At 37.4% G+C, this 24,184-nt stretch overlaps 1 protein-coding gene across 2 annotated transcripts; it reads left to right on the forward strand.

Moving 5' to 3' along the window:
• Positions 1 to 260: 260 nt before the first annotated feature.
• On the forward strand, positions 261 to 23,832 carry LOC110052816 (uncharacterized). Of its 2 annotated transcripts, XM_020758999.2 has the most exons (19): positions 261 to 404; positions 603 to 1,084; positions 2,680 to 2,725; positions 4,671 to 4,717; positions 5,627 to 5,774; positions 6,347 to 6,613; positions 7,255 to 7,451; positions 7,559 to 8,036; positions 9,006 to 9,167; positions 9,470 to 9,591; positions 10,301 to 10,364; positions 10,562 to 10,611; positions 12,255 to 12,301; positions 13,418 to 13,469; positions 13,919 to 13,982; positions 14,069 to 14,206; positions 15,007 to 15,035; positions 15,140 to 15,290; positions 20,669 to 23,832. In XM_020758999.2, the coding sequence occupies exons 3-19, from the start codon at positions 2,683 to 2,685 to the stop codon at positions 20,785 to 20,787; spliced, it is 2,178 nt and encodes a 725-aa protein (XP_020614658.2). In that variant the 5' UTR covers positions 261 to 404; positions 603 to 1,084; positions 2,680 to 2,682; the 3' UTR covers positions 20,788 to 23,832. The 2 variants fall into 2 exon arrangements, with proteins under 2 accessions (XP_020614658.2, XP_020614659.2); XM_020759000.2 differs by having other exon boundaries at positions 267 to 1,084; positions 15,010 to 15,035.
• The last annotated feature ends 352 nt before the right edge of the window (positions 23,833 to 24,184 follow it).

The following is a 24,184-nucleotide window of genomic DNA, read 5'->3' on the forward strand; positions in this document are numbered from 1 at the left end:
TTAAACTGGAGATAAAAGTATGAGATGTTAGAGGTGCTTTGTTCTCAGGTGGACCAATAGGAGTTGTGGGCTAGCCGGGGGGGATTTTTTTGTTCAAAATAATTAGGGAGGGGGCCAATACTAGCTCACGTTCAGACGTTTTCTATTTTCTTTCACATGGGAAAGGAAATGATCGACGTCTCGACACGCATGTTGCTAGTACACGTGACCCAAAAGAGACGCAAGATGCGTAGGAGGTTACGGTCTTGCGTGACCGACCCACTGGGGGAGTGTGACAGGGAACGAATCGCCTTCCATTTTCACTGGCTTACCAATTTCATCGAGCGTTTTATGTCATGGATCTCCAGTCATTTAAGTCATGAACAGTACAAACTGTGCTTCTATTTCCTGATTCTATTCCTCTGGTATGCTGCAGCATCAGTACACGTTTTAGACTCTGGCTCTTCCGGGACGAGTCTCGGCAGAAATTCATACCAGTGACAAATATTATCCAGTTGACTCTGTTTCATTTGACAACAACAATTGTAGAAGATGCCAAATCCTCCCCAGCACTAGTTTTATTTGCATTTAATGTTATATTTATTTTTCTTTATTTCCTTAAGCTTAGGCGCTCACTATCGTGACTGTTCACGATATGCCTCCAAGAGAAGCGGTCATGGAATGTGTGGAATGTTTCGCAACATCTTCATACGTAGGATAAATGAAATACGATCAAAAGTTTCAGCAGCGTTGCAGCGGGTTTACGCACGCGTTAAGTCTATCATGCAACTCTGAATTACAACACTGTCAAACTGTTGGATTGCAGCGTCTCAAGACCTAAGGCGGACGTTGGCGGCAACTTCTCTTCTGAAGAAGCAATATACGTCAATGTTGTGAGTCACTTCGATCGCTTCAGCAATCGAGAATTCGTACGACTTCCGCCCATTCCATATTAGGAGTTCGGGTCAAGGAAGATGCTTTGGAAGTGATTTTCGTGCTTGCAGGATTGCGAAGGCCTTGGCTTGATTTTAATTCCTAGTGGGTAACCTTACTTGGACGTGCAACGCGAGAACCCCAAAGGACAGGATATATTTTGGATCGACAGGTCAGTAATGTACTTTCCTTGTCTGAGCGCACGAACTGAATCATGTCATGAACCATGATCAGACACCGACGGAATGTAGCGGAATGCGCAACACAGTTCACAGCTACAACACTGTTGTTGTTAAAACTCTTTCTTTCAGCATTCATTTTATGACTTTTTAACGGTCTCCGAGGAGAACCTTGAGTCTAAGTCGCTCTGTATCTGAATGATGTTCGTAATCGTAGGTCCCGCGGTTGATCGAGCGGCGCAGGAATCAACTTCTAGCGACCAGAAATTAATTAAACACTTCATTTCATATAAAAATACCCTTCGATTGTTATTTCGGAGACCAATGTTGAGTAAATGGGTCAATAATGGTTCCTTTGCCTTAAATATACACCAGTTTTCATTTCTAATGTTTTGCAGCGCCCAAAATTCTTCGTCTAAAAAGCGCTATGGAAGAGCAGAAGAGAGCACTTATTTTTGTGTTCGTAAACAACTTTTTCACCCGGAAGTAAGCAACAAAAATATGGATTAAATGCCTGCACACAGCGCCAACATTCTTAGTAACGAAGAGTGATCATTGGGAAGATATATTTTAGGTTTAATTTGTTAAAAATTATAGCCATGTCAGCCGAGGATAGATTTACGAGGGCGAACTTTCGCAAAGTGATATACAGGGAAGGTGTTTGTTTGTGCGCTAATTGTTAAATGTGTTAATATGCTTGTTGGCGGTGAAATAACACGCGAGACGAACGGTAAAATACTGAGACCTTTACTCAAGTCCACATAACATGTAACGGACAAAATGACGACCCTTACACCAACATTTAAGTACAGTTGAACTCCGCTATTTCATACCCTGAGGGGAAACGAAAAGTAGGTCGAAATAGCAGGGTTCGAAATAACCGATAGGAAATTACTGAAGGGCAAATCCGAGGGAAATGATTTTGAGTTCGAAATAACGGGAAAGTCGAAATAACTGAGTTCGAACTGGCGGGGTCCAACTGATGTTAGAAGGTCTCTTGGGGAATGGACACAGGGTATTCAAATTATGCTTGACACCAGCTTATAATGACAGTGGGGAGGAGGGCGGGGAGCAAGAGGTGGGCATTTCGCTCAAAATCTCCACCCCTGGGACAACACAATTGATAATAAGTATTGTATCAAAATTCTCCACCCTTGGGCAAGGAAAACTCATGAATATGTATACATGCAGAGAATTGTTGACACAAAAAATATACAAAGCAAAATCTCTTTCCTTCAGTATGCACAAGTATAATTTGACTGAAAGTATGGATGGCCTGTATAAAAGGTGAATAAACAGCTTCAGTTTTCCATTCTTGACTACTTTCAGACATTATTTCCATCAGGTTACTCACTGCTCCAGGAAAGGGATTTGAAGGGGGAAAGGTTCTTGACAGGGGACACTTGTTGAAAGAGGGGTAGAAGAAATCATGACAGCAAAACAAATGATGACCTTATTCATTCTTGTTCTGTCTGTGCTTGCAGTCTCTGTTTTAGTATGCAATATAAATTATGGCACATTTGTGATAAGTGCATAATTTAGGCATGTTTATTCTTGTGCTTATCTAATGTGAAACCTTATTTTCTAGGCAATGCATTCTCAAGAATTTGGGAATGATGAAGCCAAATCAAGTGGTAAGTTTTGAAAACAATCAAGGAAAATGATATAAAAACTGCTTGTCTCGAATTGTCAAAAACCCATTGAATCAGTACGTAATATTTTGTTATTTATATGCTGGGAAAACAGACTTCCTGGTGACCAAAAAAATATATGTTAAGTTGGAATTAATTTTTTTTTTTTTTTTAAATAAAGAACATTTTTTATTGTTATTACAACACAAAAATCTTACAATACTTACAATAGAAACATTGACTACAACACAAGTACTTACACCTTACACTAATTACAGTACATTTACTTACACACATGCAATTATTAATCGTCACTCTTTTTACAATCACTAAATTAAACAAATTAATTCTGATATCTAAACTTAATCTCACTACAGTATAACTTTTAAGATATTAACATATTTTTTACATTTTTTAGCAATTACAAACGAGACAAATTAAAGAAATTACAGTTGCAAGGAAAATTTCGGACATTTTGATATTTAAGAGGAGAGGCATTGTTTTCTTACTCAGGAGGAAATTTTTCTAGACTGTATCTATACCTGATTTTGTTAATGAAGTCCGGAAGGAGTAACACATCCTCATTTAATTTTCTAGTGATATATAACGACGCATGAACAAGAGAGTATAATTAAACAGCTTGTCAACAGTAGACTTTTTGTTGTGAGTACCAAATAAAAGTTCTACAGTAGTTGGATTGAAGTGAGTATTGTTGACATCATTAAACCAATTCAAACAGCTTTTAATGAAGTTTCCGGTGAATTGACATTCAAGAAAGGTGTGGTCAATAGAGTCTTGTTCTCCACAGTAGAGACAATCACTGTTAGTTTTGATCCCAAATCTAAGGAGTTCTTTCTTTGTTACAATAATTCTGTGAATAAATTTGAAATGGAATTCTTTTAATCTGTTTTCCTTACAAATTATTCAAATTGATTTGAAAATATTATTCCAGTCTTCCTCTTTTAAAGTTACCGTGGAATCCCATCTTTTCGGACCAGTTTGTTGAGCAGTGTATGTCTTGTTAATAAGAAGCCAATAAAAGTCTTTTGATTTTGCGTTCAAGAGGTTAATTTCTACCCCATTTCCTAAAAGAAAGGACGATGGATCATTGAAATTGGTCAACACCGACAACTCCAAAGTTTGTGACTTCAGTAAAAGATATTTTGGGATAGCGTCAATAACCTGGTAAAACTAGAAAAAGTTGGTTCTAGTTAATCGATATTTCACTTGAAAGTCACTAAAAGATAGGAAACGGCCATTATCATCTAAGAGATCCTGGATTTCGCATATGCCTTTGGAGAACCACTCCTTGTTAAAGAAAGGTTTGCCAAATTAGGATTTCTTTATTGTTGAAAAGAACAGTATCACAGGGGCTATCCTCGGAATAGAGATTTATAAGCTCGCTAAAGGCTTTTATGCATCTTTGTAAAAGTTTGGAAGATCATCTAAAAACCTGACACAATAATTGCAATTAAGGAGAAATCTTAGACCTCCTCGACTTCTAAAACAGTGATCCGGTACTGTCCTCCAGGTATGGAGCCCGCCCTTTAGAAGCCTTGGGATCCAAGCCAAACGTAATGATTTTATCATTGTTTCAAAATCCAACATACATAATCCACCTTTGTCGTGGTCTTGGTAAAGACCTGCACGTTCGATTTTGTCTGGTTTGTTTCTCCACAAAAATTTAAATAGCCGTCCCTTTACATTATTGATGACATCCTTTGGAATTAATATCAAATTATTTTCGGACTGGCTTCTCTCTTTAAGTAATGTTGTAAAACTAGTGCGTAGCAGGATTTTTCATTTTAAGAGCGGGTTTTGTAAAAAAAAAAAATGAGATGTGGGTTTTAGGTTACTTAGTCATTGAGTGTTATTACATGTACTGGTAATATTTTAATTTTATTCAACCCATTTTAGAATATTGTAATGTATGAACTAAAACTTTTAGATCCTTTGGCTGTTGTGGCAATAATTCCAGAAAAAGTCCCACACAATGTAAGTACATGTATAATGTATTTTTGTGTTAATTTTTAAAAGGTTTACAATAACCCAATTTTGACATATTAAAATTAAGCCTAAAACAATAGACCTCAGCATGAGGTTCCAGGGAATAAACCCCACAAACTCTGTAATTATTCCCCTGAGCCTCATGCTGAGGTCTATTGTTTTAGGCTGAATTTTAATGCATTGAAATCTGTCTATTGCAGAAAAGCAAAAAAGATTATTAATATGTTGTTATTTTAACTCACTTCAGTTTGCTGCAATGCAATAACTTAATCTTGAATTTGAATTTAGACTATCATTTTAATTTGTATGTTAGAATTACTGAAAAAGTAAAAGTGACAATCTAACAGTGTAAAGTACACTGTTTCAAACTTACAAGCCCATTATTTCAATGGTTATTTATAACTCAAGTCTCACTTCAGTTAGTTGTGAAGTTCAAGGTGCTGTCCTAAAATGGTTAAAGCAGCTAGAAGCTAGAACAGGGCTGTTGTGAAAAAGAAAGTTGACAAGTTTTGTTACGTTTTAACTGAATGAACCTCACTCAGGCAAAATTAAGTCTGCTGATCACAACTGTTCATTGTGTTCTAGGAAATATCCATGCCTCCCCCACCACTTTACTGCATTGTTGGTTTGTAAAGCCAAATACTTTATTTTTGCACTTTTCCTTTTAAAATCTGCATTTTTAGACCCATGCTTCCTCAAGATTTCCAGTCCTTTCCATGGATCGAATGATTATTGGTTTTGCAAAGCGTTATTAGTTGACAAGAAATAAAACTATTAATTAGGAATGGTTTGATGTTTCAATGCCACACTGGACATCATTAGCACTGTCTACTGAGTGGAGATTTTTCTGTAATGACACATTTGAAGGTCTCAGATTTCTGTGAATCTTTTATTTAGGGAAGGGAGCAAATTGTGATTGCTTTTAACAAGCGAATACCTGTAAAAGGAAGAGGTCAATTTATGGTTGACTTTGTGGGAACAGCTGGTGCATTGCAAGTCCCTGCCAGGCAATTGAACAGTTCTACCTTACTTGTGGAGACTCCAGGCAAGTTTTTAAGTGGATTTTAAAATCAGCCAATGGCATAAAATTTTGCCTTAATAGTCAAGGGAAATCTTATTACTTTACCATAAGTATTGTTCTTGAAAGTATGTTTAATTATCTTTAGTGGTTTCGCAGTAATTTCCTTCATTTCGACATGCTCTAAATAAAATGTAATAGCCAAGCTCTTGCATGTAAACGAAAACAAAAGTGTAGCTGAATAGGGCCCTTTAACCTTGTTAACGTTTTGTAAATAAACCACTGTCAAAATCTCAGTTGTTACGAAAACACAATAGTAATAATTGAAGAATTTTGCACTAAAAGGGCGTATATCACCCAAAAAGCAATACGGTATATATACATGTACACCCTTTTTGCATGAAATCCTTCAATTATTGCCAATGGGAGCAGGATTGATGGGTAAAAATTGTTATAGATGGTGGGATTGACAAGCTCTCAACACAACTGTTTGGCAGGTCTTATTTTCCAGGTCATCTCTTATATATAAAAGTAATTTAAGTTTTTGGTATTAAAACAAACATAGGTTTTAACAAATTACTTTCTTTGCATTTCTTCAGAGTACCCTATAGCAAGTGTTGTGACAGCACATGTCTATCAAGGTATTCATCGTCGATTGTTAGGGCAGCATACGTTTGAGTTTCTTTCACGGAACGACGCATTTTACAGACTGCTGTATGGAGCGCTGGATCCTGTCAAGTTCATGTGTGAATCTCTAAACATTTCACCAGCTGAACTCCAAGGTTTAGATGTTGCTTTGGCAGAGACATTCAAAGCAAATGCTCCAGAAGGATTTAATTTGCTTGGCATTCATAAAGACGTAGCAGGTAAATTGGAACAACTGATGATCATTTTTATAGCAAGAGAATTTCTGCTTCTAATAGCAGAAATTAATGAAATGTGGAAGATGGTAGCAAAATCTATTTAGGTCCTAGACTGGGGTTAAGTCCAGCAATTAGCTCCTGTTTTCATAGTTTAAGTGGGAGGCACAGTGGCCTCATGGTTAGTGCACTCATCTCCAGATCAAGTGGTCTGGGCTTGAGCCCTGCCCGGGGACATTGCGTTGTGTTCTTGGGCAAGACTCTTTACTCTCACAGTGCCTCTCTCCACCCAGGTGTATAAGTGGGTACCAGCAAACTTAATGCTGGGGGTAACCCTGCAGTAGACTAGCATCCCATTAAAGGGGGGGGGGGGGGGGAGTAGAAATACTCCTAGTCGCTTTATGCTACAGAAACCGGGATAAGCTCTGGCCTGATGGGCCACTTGGCTCGTATGCAGACTTAACCTTTTCATAGTTTAAGAGTGAGTCTGCATTAGAGGCCGCTCTCTCAGATTTGGATGGTACTCTCCACTGCTCAGGCACCCCCACACCTCCAAACATTTTTGTCAGGCTGAATGGCTTTTTTGCTTGGAAAGAAGTTCATAATCCCATGTCCCAAGCTTACTGTGAGCGTGTTCTTATTAACAGGTGATTCCACTGCCGAACATCCAACTTTGCTTCACTTTGCATCAGAGTTTGGATTAAGCAGGCTTATCAGCAACCTTTTCCTTTTTCCTGGAGCTCAAGAAGCTTGCAAAATTAGGAACTATCATCGTCAGTGCCCATATGAGATTGCAGAGGCTCATGGGTTCCGCGATTTGGCTAACACACTGTGCACTTTCCTCGTGAGTATTAGCTCGACTCTGAGGGCACAATGCCGCTAATATGTACATGCAATAATTCCAATTTAATTATTTTGAAATATTCACCTGTTATATGAATTTATTCCAAGGACCAAGGAGATCCAGATCAGATTTACACTGACATGGAATATGGAGAGGGAGAGTATTACACCAGAATGCAAAAGGGTGATGGTTCCTATATTTATGTACCCATGGAGGAAGAAGGTCATGGGCTTTATGTAGAAATGAATGGAAAGAAATACATTAATCTTGACAAAGATGGAGAGGGAGAGGACGTTTACGTGAAAAAGCAAAGTGAGGATGGTTCTTACCATTATGTGCCCATGAAAGGCAACACAGGCGACTTTTGTAAGATATATGAAGAAACTACAGACAGAAGGCTATGTCCCCAAGTTCAAAACCAACCTGAATCTGATCAGTACACTTCAGTGGACTCTGAAATATACCAAAACTATGAAGCTGGAACTGCTTCTGATGGTCAGGAGGTTTATGAAGACATGGAGAGAAATCCTGAAGGGCAAGACAATCCAGAAGAATTGTATACATGTATGGACATGGATTCAACAAGTAATTATATTATTGTTTTTGAACCTTTTCAGTCTTACTATTTGCGGCAAACTTAACTTAAATAGACTACCATTAAAGCTGTTAATTAGAACCGGTTCATGCTAAGTGTTTGTCTTTGAGATTATGAACATGAATTTAATGGCTATTTTATAATTATAGTAATTAGTGAGATGCATGGCCACCCAGAGCATCAAAAATAATGAGCTGCATCCAGAAGTCCCGAGATCAGCTTACGATTTAGCAAAAAATCCTGACAATTTTGTCACTACAGGAAATTAAATTTCCACAACTTCTAGTTTACAGCTGCAGAGTTGCTTACTTTCAAATACCAATTTTGCACACAGGCAGACTGTTTTCACATATATAATCAGTTAATACCATTTGGGCAAGCTGCAACAAGGATGCACCACTTAGGCTGATATGCATTTTGATTAGCCCAGAAAAGCTTTTTCCACTAGCACAATTAATGAATTTAAAATTGAAATTGAAACAGTAAATTGATGTTTTAATAATTCTATTATTAATAGTTGTTTTGCAATTTAAGTTTTCTCAGATTTTATCCCCAGAAAATTCACCTGCCCATCGGGAAAGTCAGTGAGGGATAGAATACACTAGGTCTGGACTATCCAACATGACTTTCTTAGCACACTGATCATGCATGCCTATAGTAAATTTAAGCTTAGCTTATGGTAATGTATTAGGTAATCTTTTAGGAAAAAGCTACTTCACGGGAAGCCCACTATTAAAATAACATAAATATGCATTAATTAATAAACAACTATACAAAAGAAAATCAAACTAGTTAAAATGTTTGTATACATAAGATTAAAATGATTATTTACAATGAGAGATATGGAATTGTAACAATGTCAATAATAACAAGTAAATTCATAAATTAGTATTTTCCAGTGGCTTTACAGATTATTCATGAAGTCATTAATTTTATACATTTCCTTTGTTTCCAAACAGACCAAATGTCAAACCCGGAACATTTTGGTTATGTTAAACCAAGATCAAACTTGCCGGTCAATCCTGATCCAGCCTTTTACCGGTCTGCAAGTAATGCTGCTGCTGTGAGAGCCAAAGAAATTGAAAATGAGAGAAAAGTCCGGTCCTTACCACCATCAAAAGGTGCTAAGCAGACATGGGCAATTTCTGCCTGTGCATTGATAATTTAACCTTAGAGAAGTTAACAGTTTGTTATTTAATTCTCAGCAGTAATGTCATGTCATGCGCCTAGTAAATGTAATTGAACCATATAGGAACTTAGCAGTTTTTGTCCAAATATCATTGATTAGAACTGATTTCCCATTTTATTGCCACAAAATATTGCCCATCTACAGATCGCAAGAAATTAAGTTGTCAAGAAAATTTCATCTTAAGAATAAAATTTAATAATAATAATAAGTTTTACAAATAGTAATTTTATTTAGGTGCAATGTCTTCTTTGGATTTATTACAAAGTACACTGCAGCAAAATGTAGCAGAAGGAAATCTCACAGAAGAAGAAGTAGCTAAATTAATGAAGAAAATGAGGATCTCAGGGGCTGTTACGGTAAAGAGTACAACTACCTAGAAGAAGAATAGACTGATTAATGCTTTTAATAAGGAGTACTCAAAACCAATGTCTTTTGGAATTCTCAAATTAAAACTGATGAGCAAAAATTACTAATAATAGCTTTAAGAATTGAAAGTTCTGTAAAGTTTGTTATCACCCAAAAAGCACACATGCAGCCAAAAAAAATTATCACTTTTAGATTGTCTGGATAGAATATAGTATTCCTTGTTTATAAAGCATTCAGGGTACTTAAATTTTCAAAATTTAGGCTTTCCCTTGAGGTTTTGTTTTGTTTGCATTAAGGAAAATGTAACAATCTGTTACACCTTAGTGGGTTCTAGTTTGGCAATTGCTCAATTCCTCATTTCAGGTCAATTGAGGATTACAGTCTAAAAAATAAGCTAGATTTTAACCCAGGTAATCAGTTTGTATGGCCACCTTGAAGTAAACAGCATATTAAGAAATTATGCACAAAATGTATAATCGCAGCGGGTGAGATTGATTGGAGATTAACATATTAGTCTAAAGTGAAATTGACTTGAGTGATCTCTCCTTAATTCAAAAATATGTAGTTGGCTTAGGCCATATAGCCCAAGAGGATACACCCGATAGAGGTTACTGTACTTGAAACAGTGGTTTTCAATGTCACTAGATATCCAGATAAACCAATTAAGTGACATTTTTTCTATATTTTGTATCTTATTAGGGACCAAAAAGCTCCTCTCTCACTCCAAGACGAGGATCAACCAGCTCAAGAAGTTCCACTTCAAGTGAGTAGTTAAAGATTATTATTTAATCACAGTGCTTCAATAAAACAAAATGATGATGTAGTGTGAGTTTTAGAAAAATTCAGGTTAGGTGTCTACCATTATAATTAGTTCATGGTGAGCGGTACATGTATGCTGTTGGTAGCTCTCTATATAAGAGAACTATTACCTTCTCTCAAGGACACTGTTTTATGTTTCAGCTACAAGCAGTAGTGGAAGCTATAGTAGTGGAATAAGCTCAGGACATGAGGTATATGAAGATGACTCTTGTAAACTACCCTTTCACGTGGCTACTGCATGTATATGTTATACATGTAGGTCAAAATTAAATTCAGTTTAGAATGATTTCAACCTAGTTTGATTCTCAATTTCCTTTCTTTTCTAACCCTAATTATTCATGATCCATGAATATTAATTATTTTAGGGTTAAGAGACAAAGGAATTTCATTTTAACCAGAATTTCATTTTGAAACATATATATATATTTATATGTGGCTCGTAGTAGTAGTATCGGTTCGTATGTAGTATCGTTAAGTACACTGATAGAAATTACGACCATGATTTGTGTCCAGATTTAAAAGCTTCCCCAGAAAGGATCCTATTGTCCCCCCTACAGGGATGGACCCCTACATTATACAAGTACATAATTATTCATCGGCCTGTGCTGTCCCCTGGGTCCCCCCACTTTAAAATTTGTTCATACGGGCCTGAATATATTAAAATAAATATTAAAATTAATTATTTAGAGCTAGTGCAAGGCTAAAAATTGTTGTTGTTAAGATAGTTCTCAAATATGGCTGTAGTGATATACTTATTAGTTGAAGACATTCATTAAATTTTAGGGTCTTGAAGTTATAGAATTAATTAACCATACACCGAATGCAAATATGGTGGACTGCTCGGTTGGCGCCCGGGACAAGTCGCATGCAAGAGAGGCTAGTCAGGCTTTGATGTTCTGTTTTGACAATGCTTCCCCACAAAAGTGTCGCTTCGTCGTCGATCTGGTCTGTTTTTGTTTCGCACTCCCTATAAGTAGTTGTGTTTCTGAATGCCACCAGAAGGAATTGAAACCTTCCACAGCAGGGAAAGTGTTTTTTTTTTTTTTTCCATTTCCGCAGTCGTCTCTCAGGGAAAACAGACGAAGGTAAAGTAGTTCACGATCACTGAAGGAACTGTTAAAGTTTGTTCGTTCAGGCTGGAAGATCTTAGAAAATGTGTAAGCAACCGCATTTAGCTCCAAGTCGTTCTCATTTGGCTCAAAGCATTTACTGGATACAATGATGGGGGCAGTTGAAGTTCATTCGCTTGGTGATTACACCATAGTATTTGTTTCGTGCGATTTCGTGCGAGTGGACACAAAGTCAACTTCTTCCTTTGAGACAAAGGATGTTTTTCAAGAGGAACTTTTCTTTACTTTGGGGAAGGTACTGGCCGTGTAAATCATGTTGGAACACCACCAGACACTACATAAGCTTGTCATTTAAACAATTTTTCCAAGATCTTCTAATGTGAAATGTAGCGAACAAACTTTAGTTCCTGCGGCGATCATGAACTCCTTTCCTTCATCTCAACGAATTGCATTGATCCACTATTTTCCCTAAGCTTAAGAGGCGAACAGTGGAAAATTTATATCCTTTCTCGTGGCGTTCAGAAACACAGCAGCTTGTAGCCACAACTAAATAAAACAGACCAGGTCGACGACGAAGCAAAACTTTCCTGGGGAAGCATTGTCAAAACAAAACATCAAAGCCTGACTAGCCTCGCTTTCATGCGACTTGTCCCGGGTGCCGACCGAGTGGTCCGCCATATTTGCATTCAGTGTATATAATTTGTTATTTAAAGTTTTTGTCAAAGTTAAATCTGTATAACTTATGTAGACTATTTTCCTCTTAGTTCACCCAACATCCAGAACGTGATGGATACTACAAGGAAGATGAAGAGTAAGTACAGAGACTTTCATCTTTTTGACACCAGAAGAAGGATTATTGGAGTCCCTGGATAATACTTTTAATTAGTGTTTACAAATCATGTGTACCAAAGACATCCACAGTCAAGTGTTGATCGATACCTGTGATCAACACTCTATCAACATCTTGATTGACATCTCTATCGATACTCGATTTGTATTCGATCAATATTCGATTGAGACTCCATCAACACTCGATCAACATCTCAATCGAGACTCAATCATGACTCAATCGACAGTTGGTCGATAGCTGGCTAAGTGTCAACTAACTCTAATGTATTGATCAACATTCTATGGCTAGGGTTTTCATTAAAGGCCTGGCACCAGGCAAATTGACTGGCTGTGAGGACGATTTTGCCTGCCAGATTTGTCCATCGACAGGAAAGTTTTTCTTATGAGAATTTTGGTTCAAAAAGTTTTGCCCGCTTGTGAACACCAGTTGCGCTCCGGTTGAAAATGTAAATAAAAGCCCTGTCTATGGTGTGTCTGAAAAATTAAGTTAAGGTTCAATGAGCTGTTGACTGAGATGTCGATCGACTCTGACCTAATGTTTAGTACACTGTACTCTGTATCAAGCAGTCTGGGTTTGAACCTGGGCCAAGGTCACTGCACATGTTTATACTTGAAGACAGTATTCTCACTATTGTACTACTGCATCTGCCATCAAGGTGTACAAATGGGTACTGGAAAATGTTGTGAGCCAAGGTAACGGTGATGGACTAGAATCCCATCCAAGGGAGAGTGGAATACTCCTAGTCACTTCATGCTATGGAAATTAAACAAGAGACAAGCCCTGGCCTGATACATTGTAGGCCATTTGGTTCAAACACAGACTTTGCTCTTACCATTGAAATGTCAAGAGGGCTAGATCACAGATATTAGCCAAGTTCTTTTTCCCCTGTTTGTGGACCAGGATTGAGTCAAAGCCTATAAACCCAAACTAAAAGAACGAGGCCATTTTAAGGATTTGGTTCATCTTGCTCACTTACAGAGCTAGTGATACAATAAATATTGTTTAATATATACAATACTTACTAGATAGAAATCAGTAGGATTTACATTTGTTGACCTCTTCCCATATGTTTTCCAGAATACATGGCAATCTTCAAGATCTCTTTCCACAATTGAAACAGTCAGGAAAGGTAAGGACAAACTTAAGTAGATTGTTTTTAATTGCTTCGAGTCATTGGATTGTCTCTTAACAAATTAAGTGACACTATTTTGTTTAAATTATACATTGGCTTCTTTCAATTATTTTTTAGCCATCATAATGGATTGTCACATGCTATTCATTTATAACAACATCCAGTTCAGAATGAAGTAATCATCAGTGGGAAAAGCATTTGCATGATCAGTGCCCAACAAGTTGAGATAAATGGAGAGTACTGTTATAAACTTTAAAACCCTGATAAGACTTTAAAGAAATGGTTTTCTTGCTTGCTTTCCTGCTTGCTTACTAAAGCACTGGCTCAAGTGTCCACGAACTCCTAATAAAACTTTCTCAGTGGTACAAGTAGCTCCTAACTGTACATGTTGTAATTAATTGTTTCTCATTTCTTGGTTATACATGCAATTCATGTTCTAATTTCAGATTTGCAATGATATTCCCCCTCCTGTCCCTCAACCAGACTATGATAAAGAGGAGAAGACTGCAAGTATGTGTCATATTTTTCTCTGTTTTTTCCCTTTTCATTATATTAAGTAATTTATATGTAATTTTGCCTTTTGTTAACCCCCTCAGGAAGCTATGGTAAAAGAAAGGATCATTCAAGGTCTAGAACAACACCTGTTAATAGGGAAGATATACAGGCTGGATTATCTAGTACTTCCACTCCACCACAAACATTTGCTCGACGAAGAAGTGAACCCCCTCCTACAGGTACTTTAAGCTTGCATGGTTATTATATCTGAGATAATAGACTAAAAAAAAAAAGTGATTTGTGAGAGAATAGTGCTGACAGGTTATACTAGTTTTGTGTAACTATTTATCATGAAGATGATCACAATTAATTTAATACCATTAGTTTAGTATCAACTGATCAAAGTAAAGGTGCTGTAAACCATAGGGCACCTTGAAGAATCACCTTTAAGATTACATTTATTTAATCTTTGTTTGCTATTAACATACAGTGTTCCCGGGCAAGATACTTTACTTGCTCACTGCCCCTTTTTCTAGCAAGGAGTATGAACAGGTACCAGTGAACTTTAAGGGTTACCTGGCTGACTAAATGACAATATGCTGGTAATAGCCTGAAATGGAAAAGTATCCATCCAGGAAAAGTAAAACAAACATACTTTGCTCATCATCCAATGATGGCAAAACAAAGATGGTGGACCGCAAAATGACTTATTTTCACGTGCCTAGTTTGTTATGGGTATTGGGTGTCCTGTGGAAATTTACAGACCTACTCATTTCACACGATAGTCTGTCATTTTGATATGAGGGGAATTGGTTTCTGTGAAAGTCTATGGACTTACTCACTTGCAACACCATGATATAGTGGCTATGCCTTCCCAGAAGGCAGTAGCCACAAAAATATTCCTTGTTGCTTTGTGCTCCAGATACTGAGGGATAGTCAGCCATGTGTGACATAACTCTCCCAACGCAAGTTTTGCAACATTTCTGTCTTCTCAAATATCTTTTTCTTTGTAAATTAATTTACAGCTTTTTTCCTTTAGCAGGTTCAGGTTTAGACGTCCAGTCAAAGGTAATTTATCGTGTTACTAGTGAGTGTGTTTTTGCTGTTTTCATTTTATTTTTTGTCACTATCAAGTGTGTATCATAATAACATGCACTGACTTTCATCACTAGCTATTGCCAAAAACATATCTACCACAACCTTCAGAGAGACCCCCTGCCCCTATCCCAGAAAGTGAATCCTCACGACCTCCAAAGAGTCCTCCTGCACCTGCACCTACTCCACGCAGTAAAATGCCACCAATGGGAATACCAGTCTTTCCAGGTATGTTTGCTTATTCAGTATAACTAAATGTCTCATTGACTTATTGTTATTATAATCGTTAATGAGACAACGTTCAAGTGTTGTGTTGTAACTGAATTTTCTTAAAGTGCACCTAACACCAAAAATTTTTTTCGCTAAAATAATAAAGCTTATTTTGTGGAGTTATTTGCCGCAAAAATTTTTCGATTTGGTTAAATCCTTGAATTTCTGTGCCCCTTCGAAACCGAGTTTCGAATGGTTTGCAACCGCGCATGGGGAATCTGGGGAGAGTTTAAGCTGTGACGTCAAATCCAGAATGAATGCTTCGGCTGTCCCAGTCAGGTCTTTTACTTTGTTCGAGTGTAGAAGCCTTTTTGCAGCACAAGTTCTTTCACTGGGACTCTGCAGTCGACCAATTTCTGTTTTTACTAACAAAGTCTTCTAGTTCGTCTGATTCTGAAATGAGCTTTGACTCAGAAAACTCTGAAATTTATTATATCGCTGAAGAGAATGACTGCTCACGCTTATCAACATCGCAAACTGAATAGTCAAACAGTGACGACCGAGCTGATATGTATGCTGACTACTCTCTGGCCAATGGAGAATGGATAGCCAAATATCAGGAGGTGGATGCTTACAAAGAACTCGAACGAGCTCTAATGGACAGACGCGAAGGCAATGATATGTAGAAGTCAAAGAGTGATACTAGTAAGACTGGAGCGTGTGGCGCATCTTTACTATCTTCGCGCCTTCTTCGATCTCGCACTAATATACTTTCTTAACAAACAGTCAAGTCCGTTCACTTTCTCAAATTATTTTAACTTCACGCGTTCAATGTAGATCAAAATGATTATCCCATGACAGTGTTTGTGTTCTTTACGTGCAAGTGTAGAAATTGTAGCATCGCTTCCCTTCAAAACATCAACGAATGTTATTGCTGTTAAGTGAGTTAGAAGGTTGTCAAGACTCAAAGAAGAGTGATCTTGCTCTTGAAGATATTGGCGCTGATGTTATCTTAAAGTGTGTTACTGAATGTCCAGGAATTAAACCTGTATGCCTTCAGAAATGGAGTTTAAGATTAGCAGCGGGCAAATACAAAACTAAAGGGAAGCAAATCTACCATCAAACTGGCAGCAAAGAAAGGTAATTCAGGCATGCACATGGCTGTATAAAATAAAAATTTTTTCCGAATCCCTCTTTACATGCATGCACGCAACATTTTATTTAACAGTGATTCTTCCAATTTACAAGTATAATTGTGAAACAATCAGTTACATGTATAGACAAATCATTGTAAAGTTCCTGAGTAAGACGGGGGGTAGCTAGGGGGTTGGTTATGTTATTACAATCTTTGGTTGGTCAAGTGTGAGTTACAATTAGTGTACACCTGTTTAGTCCTGTATCACTCTTACAAACATGCTTTAGTGATCCTCGAACAATACTGTTACTTTTTGTGATTTCTTCATCGAGCTTTGTTTTTAGGTGTCCTGTCCTATCCCCCCCCCCCCCCCCCCACCCTAAGATGCCCACCGCTAGAGAACTTTTTTCCATTGATCTTTTTTAGTTACGAAGTGTTTCATACTGAGAGTTCTCAAGGCTGGTGTATGGGATGTTGGGGAACAAGGGGATTCCTTTATGTAGCAATAATATTATTAGAAAGGAATTTTCAGTTGAAAAGGATGAAAGCTATGAATGATTTGAGGAATTCGAACAAAACTAGAGTGTGCTTGATATTTACTCTACTTATTTTGACAAACTGCAACACAAACTGTTCTACAACTGTACAATACTGCAAAAATATGGCATTTGTTCGAAAACATATCAGTCTTATTCACCTGGAGACCCACAGCTTACTGAACTATTGATTCATAGACATAGACAGTTTGTTTCACTCGCACAACACACGAATAAAAAAAGGCCCATGAAACATCAAAAGGACCCCTTTTTCTTTGCTTGTTCTTAGAATGTGAATTATTATAATCCTGTTTTACAAACTGGAAGCAGCTGCCTTTCTTTCTTTTATTGTCAAGTGGAAAATTTAATGTTTGTGTCCCTTCACTGACCATTTACATGTCACAATCAACCTGGACAACAAAATTATGTTGTTTATTTATTTATTAATTAATTAATTTATTTATTTATTTATTTATTTATGTATTTATATATTTATTTATTTATTTTTGATTCTGTATTCTTTAATCCATTTCCTGGCAAACAATGACAAGCTAATAATAATATGGCTCTGTCTCACAAGGACTGGAAACTACGAGAAGAAGAAGAAGAACAACAACAACATCAGTTTAATGATGGCTTTTCTACAGTACACCAAGTTGCAGACGCATTGTTACGGACACAACCATGTCCCTGTAAAAAATAATATTTATCAGAAACATTTTTTGTGTCGCAACAATGTTTCCCATGCTGGGCAAAGAGGGAAATATTTGTGTCTTCAGCAATGTTTCTGGAACAACATGTCCTCATTTGCAAGAGCATTTGGTCAGCAGAGATGCAATCTCATGAGCATGCGTAACCACGGTACCAATAATTAAAACTTCCTATAAATACAATTCAAGTCCACAAGCCTCATGCAGAAACAGACACATACACAGACAGCTTGAAATTGTTCTGGTCTTGGCCAAGGTATTTTCTCTGTATATTGATAATACCCACATGTAAAAAGGGTTCTGAACATATAAACTAATTCTAAGCCATTCCCCGCTTGAATGCTCCATGGCCGCATTTGTTGAACGGTGGGTCTTCCAAACTAGTGTGCTTGTTCACATGACTTTGAAAGGATTTGAAACTTGCCCAAAATACCCTCACAGATTTCTTTTTCAAAGTATTGAACAAGGAAGGAAACTAACATATCAGGGCAGGGAACATTTGCTTAGAAAAAAATATCTAACCATTCTCCTGTATCTGTCGGCTGTGCTGACTGACTGCTGCTGTTTCTCAGATCAGATGCAACAACTGCTACATGAATCGATGGAAAAGCAGTTATTCCAAATTTGTCTCGCCTAAGCCATAGAATCAGCAAAATCCCTTCCTCTCCCTGAAAATCCAGGCGTCGAGCGAAATCATCTTGTTTGAAATGCTTAGAACAGATCACCAAACTCAGACGGCTCTCACTTTGCATGTTTCGCTTTCACAAAATCGACCCATCGCTTTGTATGTTTCTTCTCTTCAGGACGATCATCTCTCCATAAAACGGTATGGCATGAAGCGCAGTACCTCCTGTACGTTTGCTGTGTTGCTACATCCCACTACAACGCACCTGGCTAACATTTTTTTTGAACTACTTTCTCAGCCTTTCCCCACAGAAACAAGTAAATATGCGAATTTACAGAATCACCATGTTCTGGATTTGACGTCACATCCAGTCCTTGACCCATGCCCCATTAAAGTCGATTGTGAACCAAAATGGCGGCCTTTTGACGTACTTTGACGAGCCACAGAAAATCAAAGATTTAACCAAATCGAAAAATTTTTGTGGCAAATTACTCCACTAAATAAGCTTTTTATTTTAGCAAAAAAAAAATTTGCGGGTTAGGTTCACTTTAATAGGAGTTGTTGGACTGGGGGAACGGATGAAGACATGGCAGCAAGAAGAAAGAAAGCACAGCAAGCTTTTGCCATGCTTACACCAGTCTGGAGAAGCAAAGACCTGCGCACAGCTACCAAAATTAGAATTGTTACGGCAGTTTTACTGTACGGTTCAGAGACATGGCGAGTGACGACAGCTTCTACAAAGCAAGTACAAACATTCATCAACAAATGTCTGAGGAGAATTCTGAGAGTATATTGGCCTGAGCTGATTCCTAACAAAGATTTATGGATAAGAACTGGACAAGAGCCTATTGTTACCACCATAAAGAGGAGACACTGGAAATGGATTGGTCATACACTAAGGAAGGGTGAGAGAAACATAGCACGCCATGCGATGGATTGGAATCCACAAGGAACACGGAAACGTGGCAGGCCCAGAATTACATGGCGCAGCAGCATACAGAAGGACCTGAAGGAGATCAACATGACCTGGTGCAAAGCCAAAAGAGCGGCTCAGGACCGACAGAAATGGAAAGCAATTGTTGACGCCCTATGTCCCCCATGAGACAAAGAGGACTAGATGATGATAATGATGACTTGACTGGGGTTATAAATTTTTGTCATTTTGACCCTTTTGTAGTAAATTCTGTTTGATTTGACCAATCAAACACCAGGTACACATAGCTGGAGTTAATGTCAGAAATGCTGAGCTTCCTGAAAGCACAGTTACCCCTCCCCCAATGCCTCCTAGTCTCAAATATCCCAATCCCTCTCCACCACCACTTAAAGGAGAAGGTCACTCCAAAAAACGTATATTTTTGTCAACATTAATAAAAACCTCGTACTACATTTAGCCACTCACCGTAGTTTCGGCCTCTAATGTGTATGCAGGTTTTCCTTATCAAATTCATTTGCAAAGAAGCCCAAAATATGTATTCCATATCATTGCCACCATTTTGAACAGTACTCAGCAGCCAGGCAGTGTTTTTGTGACATCATTCCATCTAAGAGATTTTGTCCATTTGGCTTCCAACAAGCCTTTTAAGTACCACTTTGGGTTATGGCCACTCTCGAGCCATATTCGTTTGAGCTAAACATGCTCCAAACTCCGAAAATGATAGCAGTGAAGTTAATGAAGTGGATAATTGCTTGGGAAAAATACATTTTGCTTTGCTTCTTGCCAATTTCAAGTCGGACAGAATGATGTCACACGAACACGGCCTGGCTGCCAAGGACAGTTTCAAAATGGCGGCCTCCGAAGTCGCTTCTTTCAAGATGAATTTCTTCAGGAAAGCTGGCATTTCAGAGGCTGAAACTTTGGTGAGTGGAAAAGCTAAATGTTCACTTGCTATAGGTGAAGACAAAAAAGTAAGCTTTTTGGGACAGTTGAGGAACTGGTAGAATCAAACACAATGAATGTTAACAAGAAGATGTCAAACAGGAAGACCAAACCTTCTCAGTGGCAACAGCATGCATCAAAACAGGCTAAACTTGTGAATACAAATTATGAAAGTTTAAAAAAAAGTTTGTAAGGGAGGCCAATCCTATCTCAGTGGTAACAGGATGCTGCCCCTTTCCACCTTCACAAACAAAATTAATGTCTGGAAGCAGGCCAGACTGGTAAAATTAAACACAATGAAAGTGTACAAAAAGATGTCAAAAAGGAAGGACAAAACTTTGCTTAATGGATGTATGTTGCATTAGTGTAATTCAAGTTGTTACAATTACTTTTGTTCCATGACATTCAATTTTCTGTTTGTGTGGTTACTAGTGGCCCTGTAAGATTATTTTAATTGCCTTTAATTACATTTGTGACAAGTAACTGTTTTATGTTAATTTCTGTTTCTTCACAGAGGGACCAGCTCCTCCAACCCCTCAAAGAGTACTACCTCCTTCAACTCTTCAAAGAGACCAACCTCCTCCAACCCCGCAAAGGATACCAAGGGCTGCACCTCGTGGCACCTCAAAATGAACATCAAGTCTACTTTTGTTGAAAGCATCTTCAGTGATTATATTTAGGTGCACCTCATGTGTAAATTGTGTAGCACATGTTAAAGTTTCTACATGCTGTTGTAAGTCAAGAAAACATTTTATAAAAATACTGTAGTTGTAGTCAGGCATAGTAATAAAATCTTAAAAGTTGTTGTCACTGACTTAAAAATCTTAAAATAGACGTTTCGGCTAAAATACTATAACCTTCTTCAGTGATGAGATGAATGTTAACGGTGTCTAATGTAAATGAGATGTTTATAAGAATGTGAGGAACTCCTAGGGATTAATTTAGCATTTTGTAAATGTCTGGAATATGCGCATGGTCGTTAATTGAGTTCGGTTCGCGAATGGAATGCCACGCTTCCAAGAACAATCTACACAACCACAAGGGACAGCGGTCTATGACCTTGACGTTATTAAAATCAAATTAGTGGTTGTTTTTCATACAGTTCTGTTCCAGTGTTCTTGGAAGCGTGGCATTCCATTCTCAAACCGAACTCAATTAATGACCACGCACATATTCCAGACATTTACAAAATGCTAAATTAATCCCTACCGAGTTCCTCACATTCTTATAAACATCTCATTTACATTAGACGCTGTTAACATTCATTTCATCACTGAAGAAGGTTGTAGTATGTTAGCCAAAACGTCTATTTTAAGATTTTTAAGTCAGTGACAACAACTTTTAAGATTTTAAAACATTTTATGTTGGTCTAATGTGTAGCTATAACTATTTTTTTGTTGTCTCCATTGTAAAGTATCTATAATTGAAAAATGACTGTTTGTCTAGTAGCATACATATATATATCACAATTTGGCTGAAATAGGTCAAGCAGTTTAAATATTGTTCTTGCCTATTGCATAGCAAATCTGTGGCCCTGTTGGCATGCTTATTTCAGTGAGAATTGATGGTAGTATATGAAAGTTAGAATATTTAAATAACTATCAAGTTAAAGACATGTATCATATGATTTAATTGATCAGGGTTGATATTTTTCAAAGTTTTAATACAACTAGATTTAGCATTTGTTTGTTTTTTAGAGTATTGTATGTCACTCTTTGATTTTCTGTCACAATAGTAAGGCTTAGTAAGACTGGTAGGTTTACATTTGAATGTAACTTCTGAGGGTTTTACATGTACTTCTGTACTAGAAATTTAGAATTATTACTTTTGCCAAGAATAAAATAGAAATATTAGGTATTATAACATAGATAGGACCTTGCGTGCACTCTGATTGGTCAAAAACCCATGTTTTATCAGAGTATGAAACATAGAAAAAGCATGTTTTATTGTTTTGTGCCACATTACCTCTATATCATACACCAACTGAAGAAGCCTGACCCGTGTATTACACTGTAATAAAACACTCCAGACATTTGAGAACACTCGAGAAATGTAGAAAACACTCGCCTGCGGCTCTTGTTTTCTACATTTCCCTGGTGTTCGCAAATGCCCGTCGTGTTTTATCACAGTGTAATACACAGCTTAGGCTTCTTATTTGTTAAATAAAAATATATGGATCATAGAAAATAAGGAAACGAATCGGTTAGAAAATTTCAACACTTATCAATTCATACATTTTTTTGGAAATTGTACGCATCATTTTCTCACAAAGCTTGTGTTTTTGCCAGTTCCTTTCATTTTAACACAAACATGGGCAACATTTTGACAGGGCAACAACTACTGGAGAGGTTGTAAGAATTTTATGGCTATTTACTATTAAGACCAGTAAGAACCAGTTCTCTTAAACTGGCCACCCCTTTGCTATAAATGGTAAGCACCCTTTTAATATTTGCTCCCTATGTTAGTATCACACGTTAAATTGGCAGTTATATCTCCACCCAAACCCCAGTCCCACCTCACCCCACTCTCCAATAACAGTGCACACAAGGCCAACCCTTTCCTTACGTATTACTACTTTTCACTTAGGACCTCTCTTTAGTAGACTTATTCTTTATAAAAATGTGTCAGAAAATAATTTTTGTTGGATACATAAAGAAGGAAGCATAGATAAAGTGATGAGGTGCAAAGGCCCTCTTGTGGTTCAAAATGAACTATTTGGGGATTTTTTTAGGGTAGAAATGGTGGACCTTTTTTGGATAGTGCGATTTCTGCAGGACTTTGTTTAGGATTGGTATTAAGTCACTCACAATGTAAAAGGGAAGGTATATGAAAGGTTCACTTTTTCTGTCAAAAGTAATAGAAAAGGATAAGGGTTTAATGGACCTCAGGGCAGATCCTCCCAGTGTAAAACTCTGTTGGTTATCCACCCCAACCCCCCAACCTGGTTACCGTTGTATAAAAAATTATCATTTTCTCTTTTTGATGCCTCTGAAAGATGTTTAGATATATCACAGCATAGATAATACAGGGAAATGGTTATGAAGCCTGGTGAAGTTCTTTCTTGTATTTTTTGTTGACTATTTTGGGAGTTGACCTTGCACAAAACCTGGCAAAATACAAAAGGAGGTTATGTGTGCTCATACAACTAACCAATAAAGGCATTATGATTATGTAATTCATGCATAGTCAATAACCATAAAAAAAAAGAGATGTGCTGGGTCAAGGACCTTCCAACATAAATCTTAGCCTGTTTGTTGGCTTCTTTGATGTTTACCAGGCTTCTTAACCGTTCCCTCTATTAACTATGATCACAGTACTGTACTATTAAAGTAAAGTATAAGATTAACTTATTTAGAGAAATTCTACATTGTTTGCAGAGATAGTTTTATAATCCAAGATTATTTTTACTATATTTTTTATCGTGGATAATTTTTCTTTAGTTTTCTATATTCTTACTTCGATTAATTAAGTTCATATCGTTAGAGCACATAAGCTTAGGTTTCTAACCTCATGTTTATGAGTCTTGTAGAGTTGTTAAGCTAATTTAAATTAAGGTTAATTTATATGCTTAATTTATGCTACAAAATCATAGCAGTCGTTTTAGTTTACATCACCAAGTGTAATGTACTCCGTACTGTGCGTGAAAATAGAGTGAATTAAAGTGTTTTGATAAGTTTGGCTGTTGTCTTATCAGAGTTTTGCAATTCTCTTTCTGGACTGGTAAGTTCGGGAACTCTTGCTACTACTCTTGTTAAGACAATGTCGAGAGCACCCACCTTGGATATGCCCATTTTGTATTGGAGAATGTTTTCTTGGATTTTAATCCGGCTCATCAAGAAATGACGTGGTATCTTCCCCCTCTTCTCCAACTCAATGCAAGTCAGCCATTTTGTTTGTGTCAGCGCTTATCCTCAAGGACCTCATTGCGTATGCGCGAGCGTTCTCATTTTCCCGCGTTATTTGGCGCCCTTTCGTGCAGTGTTCCAAAGTGTGAGACTCGCGCAAACGAAGAACTCATGTAAGCTTGATG

This window comes from Orbicella faveolata, unplaced genomic scaffold (genome assembly GCF_042242905.1).
Source record: "Orbicella faveolata isolate gen_17 unplaced genomic scaffold, um_ofav_v1 contig_1, whole genome shotgun sequence".
Classification (NCBI taxonomy): Eukaryota; Metazoa; Cnidaria; class Anthozoa; order Scleractinia; family Merulinidae; genus Orbicella; species Orbicella faveolata.

What these genes read in the sequence shown, in the direction of transcription:
- LOC110052816 (XM_020758999.2), top strand. Translation starts at nt 2,683, where the DNA reads ATGCATTCTCAAGAATTTGGGAATGATGAAGCCAAATCAAGTG. An exon ending in GGATCTCAGGGGCTGTTACG is followed by an intron (nt 9,592 to 10,300) that starts GTAAAGAGTACA and finishes GTATCTTATTAG; the next exon opens with GGACCAAAAAGCTCCTCTCT. An exon ending in AAGTGAACCCCCTCCTACAG is followed by an intron (nt 14,207 to 15,006) that starts GTACTTTAAGCT and finishes TTTTTCCTTTAG; the next exon opens with CAGGTTCAGGTTTAGACGTC.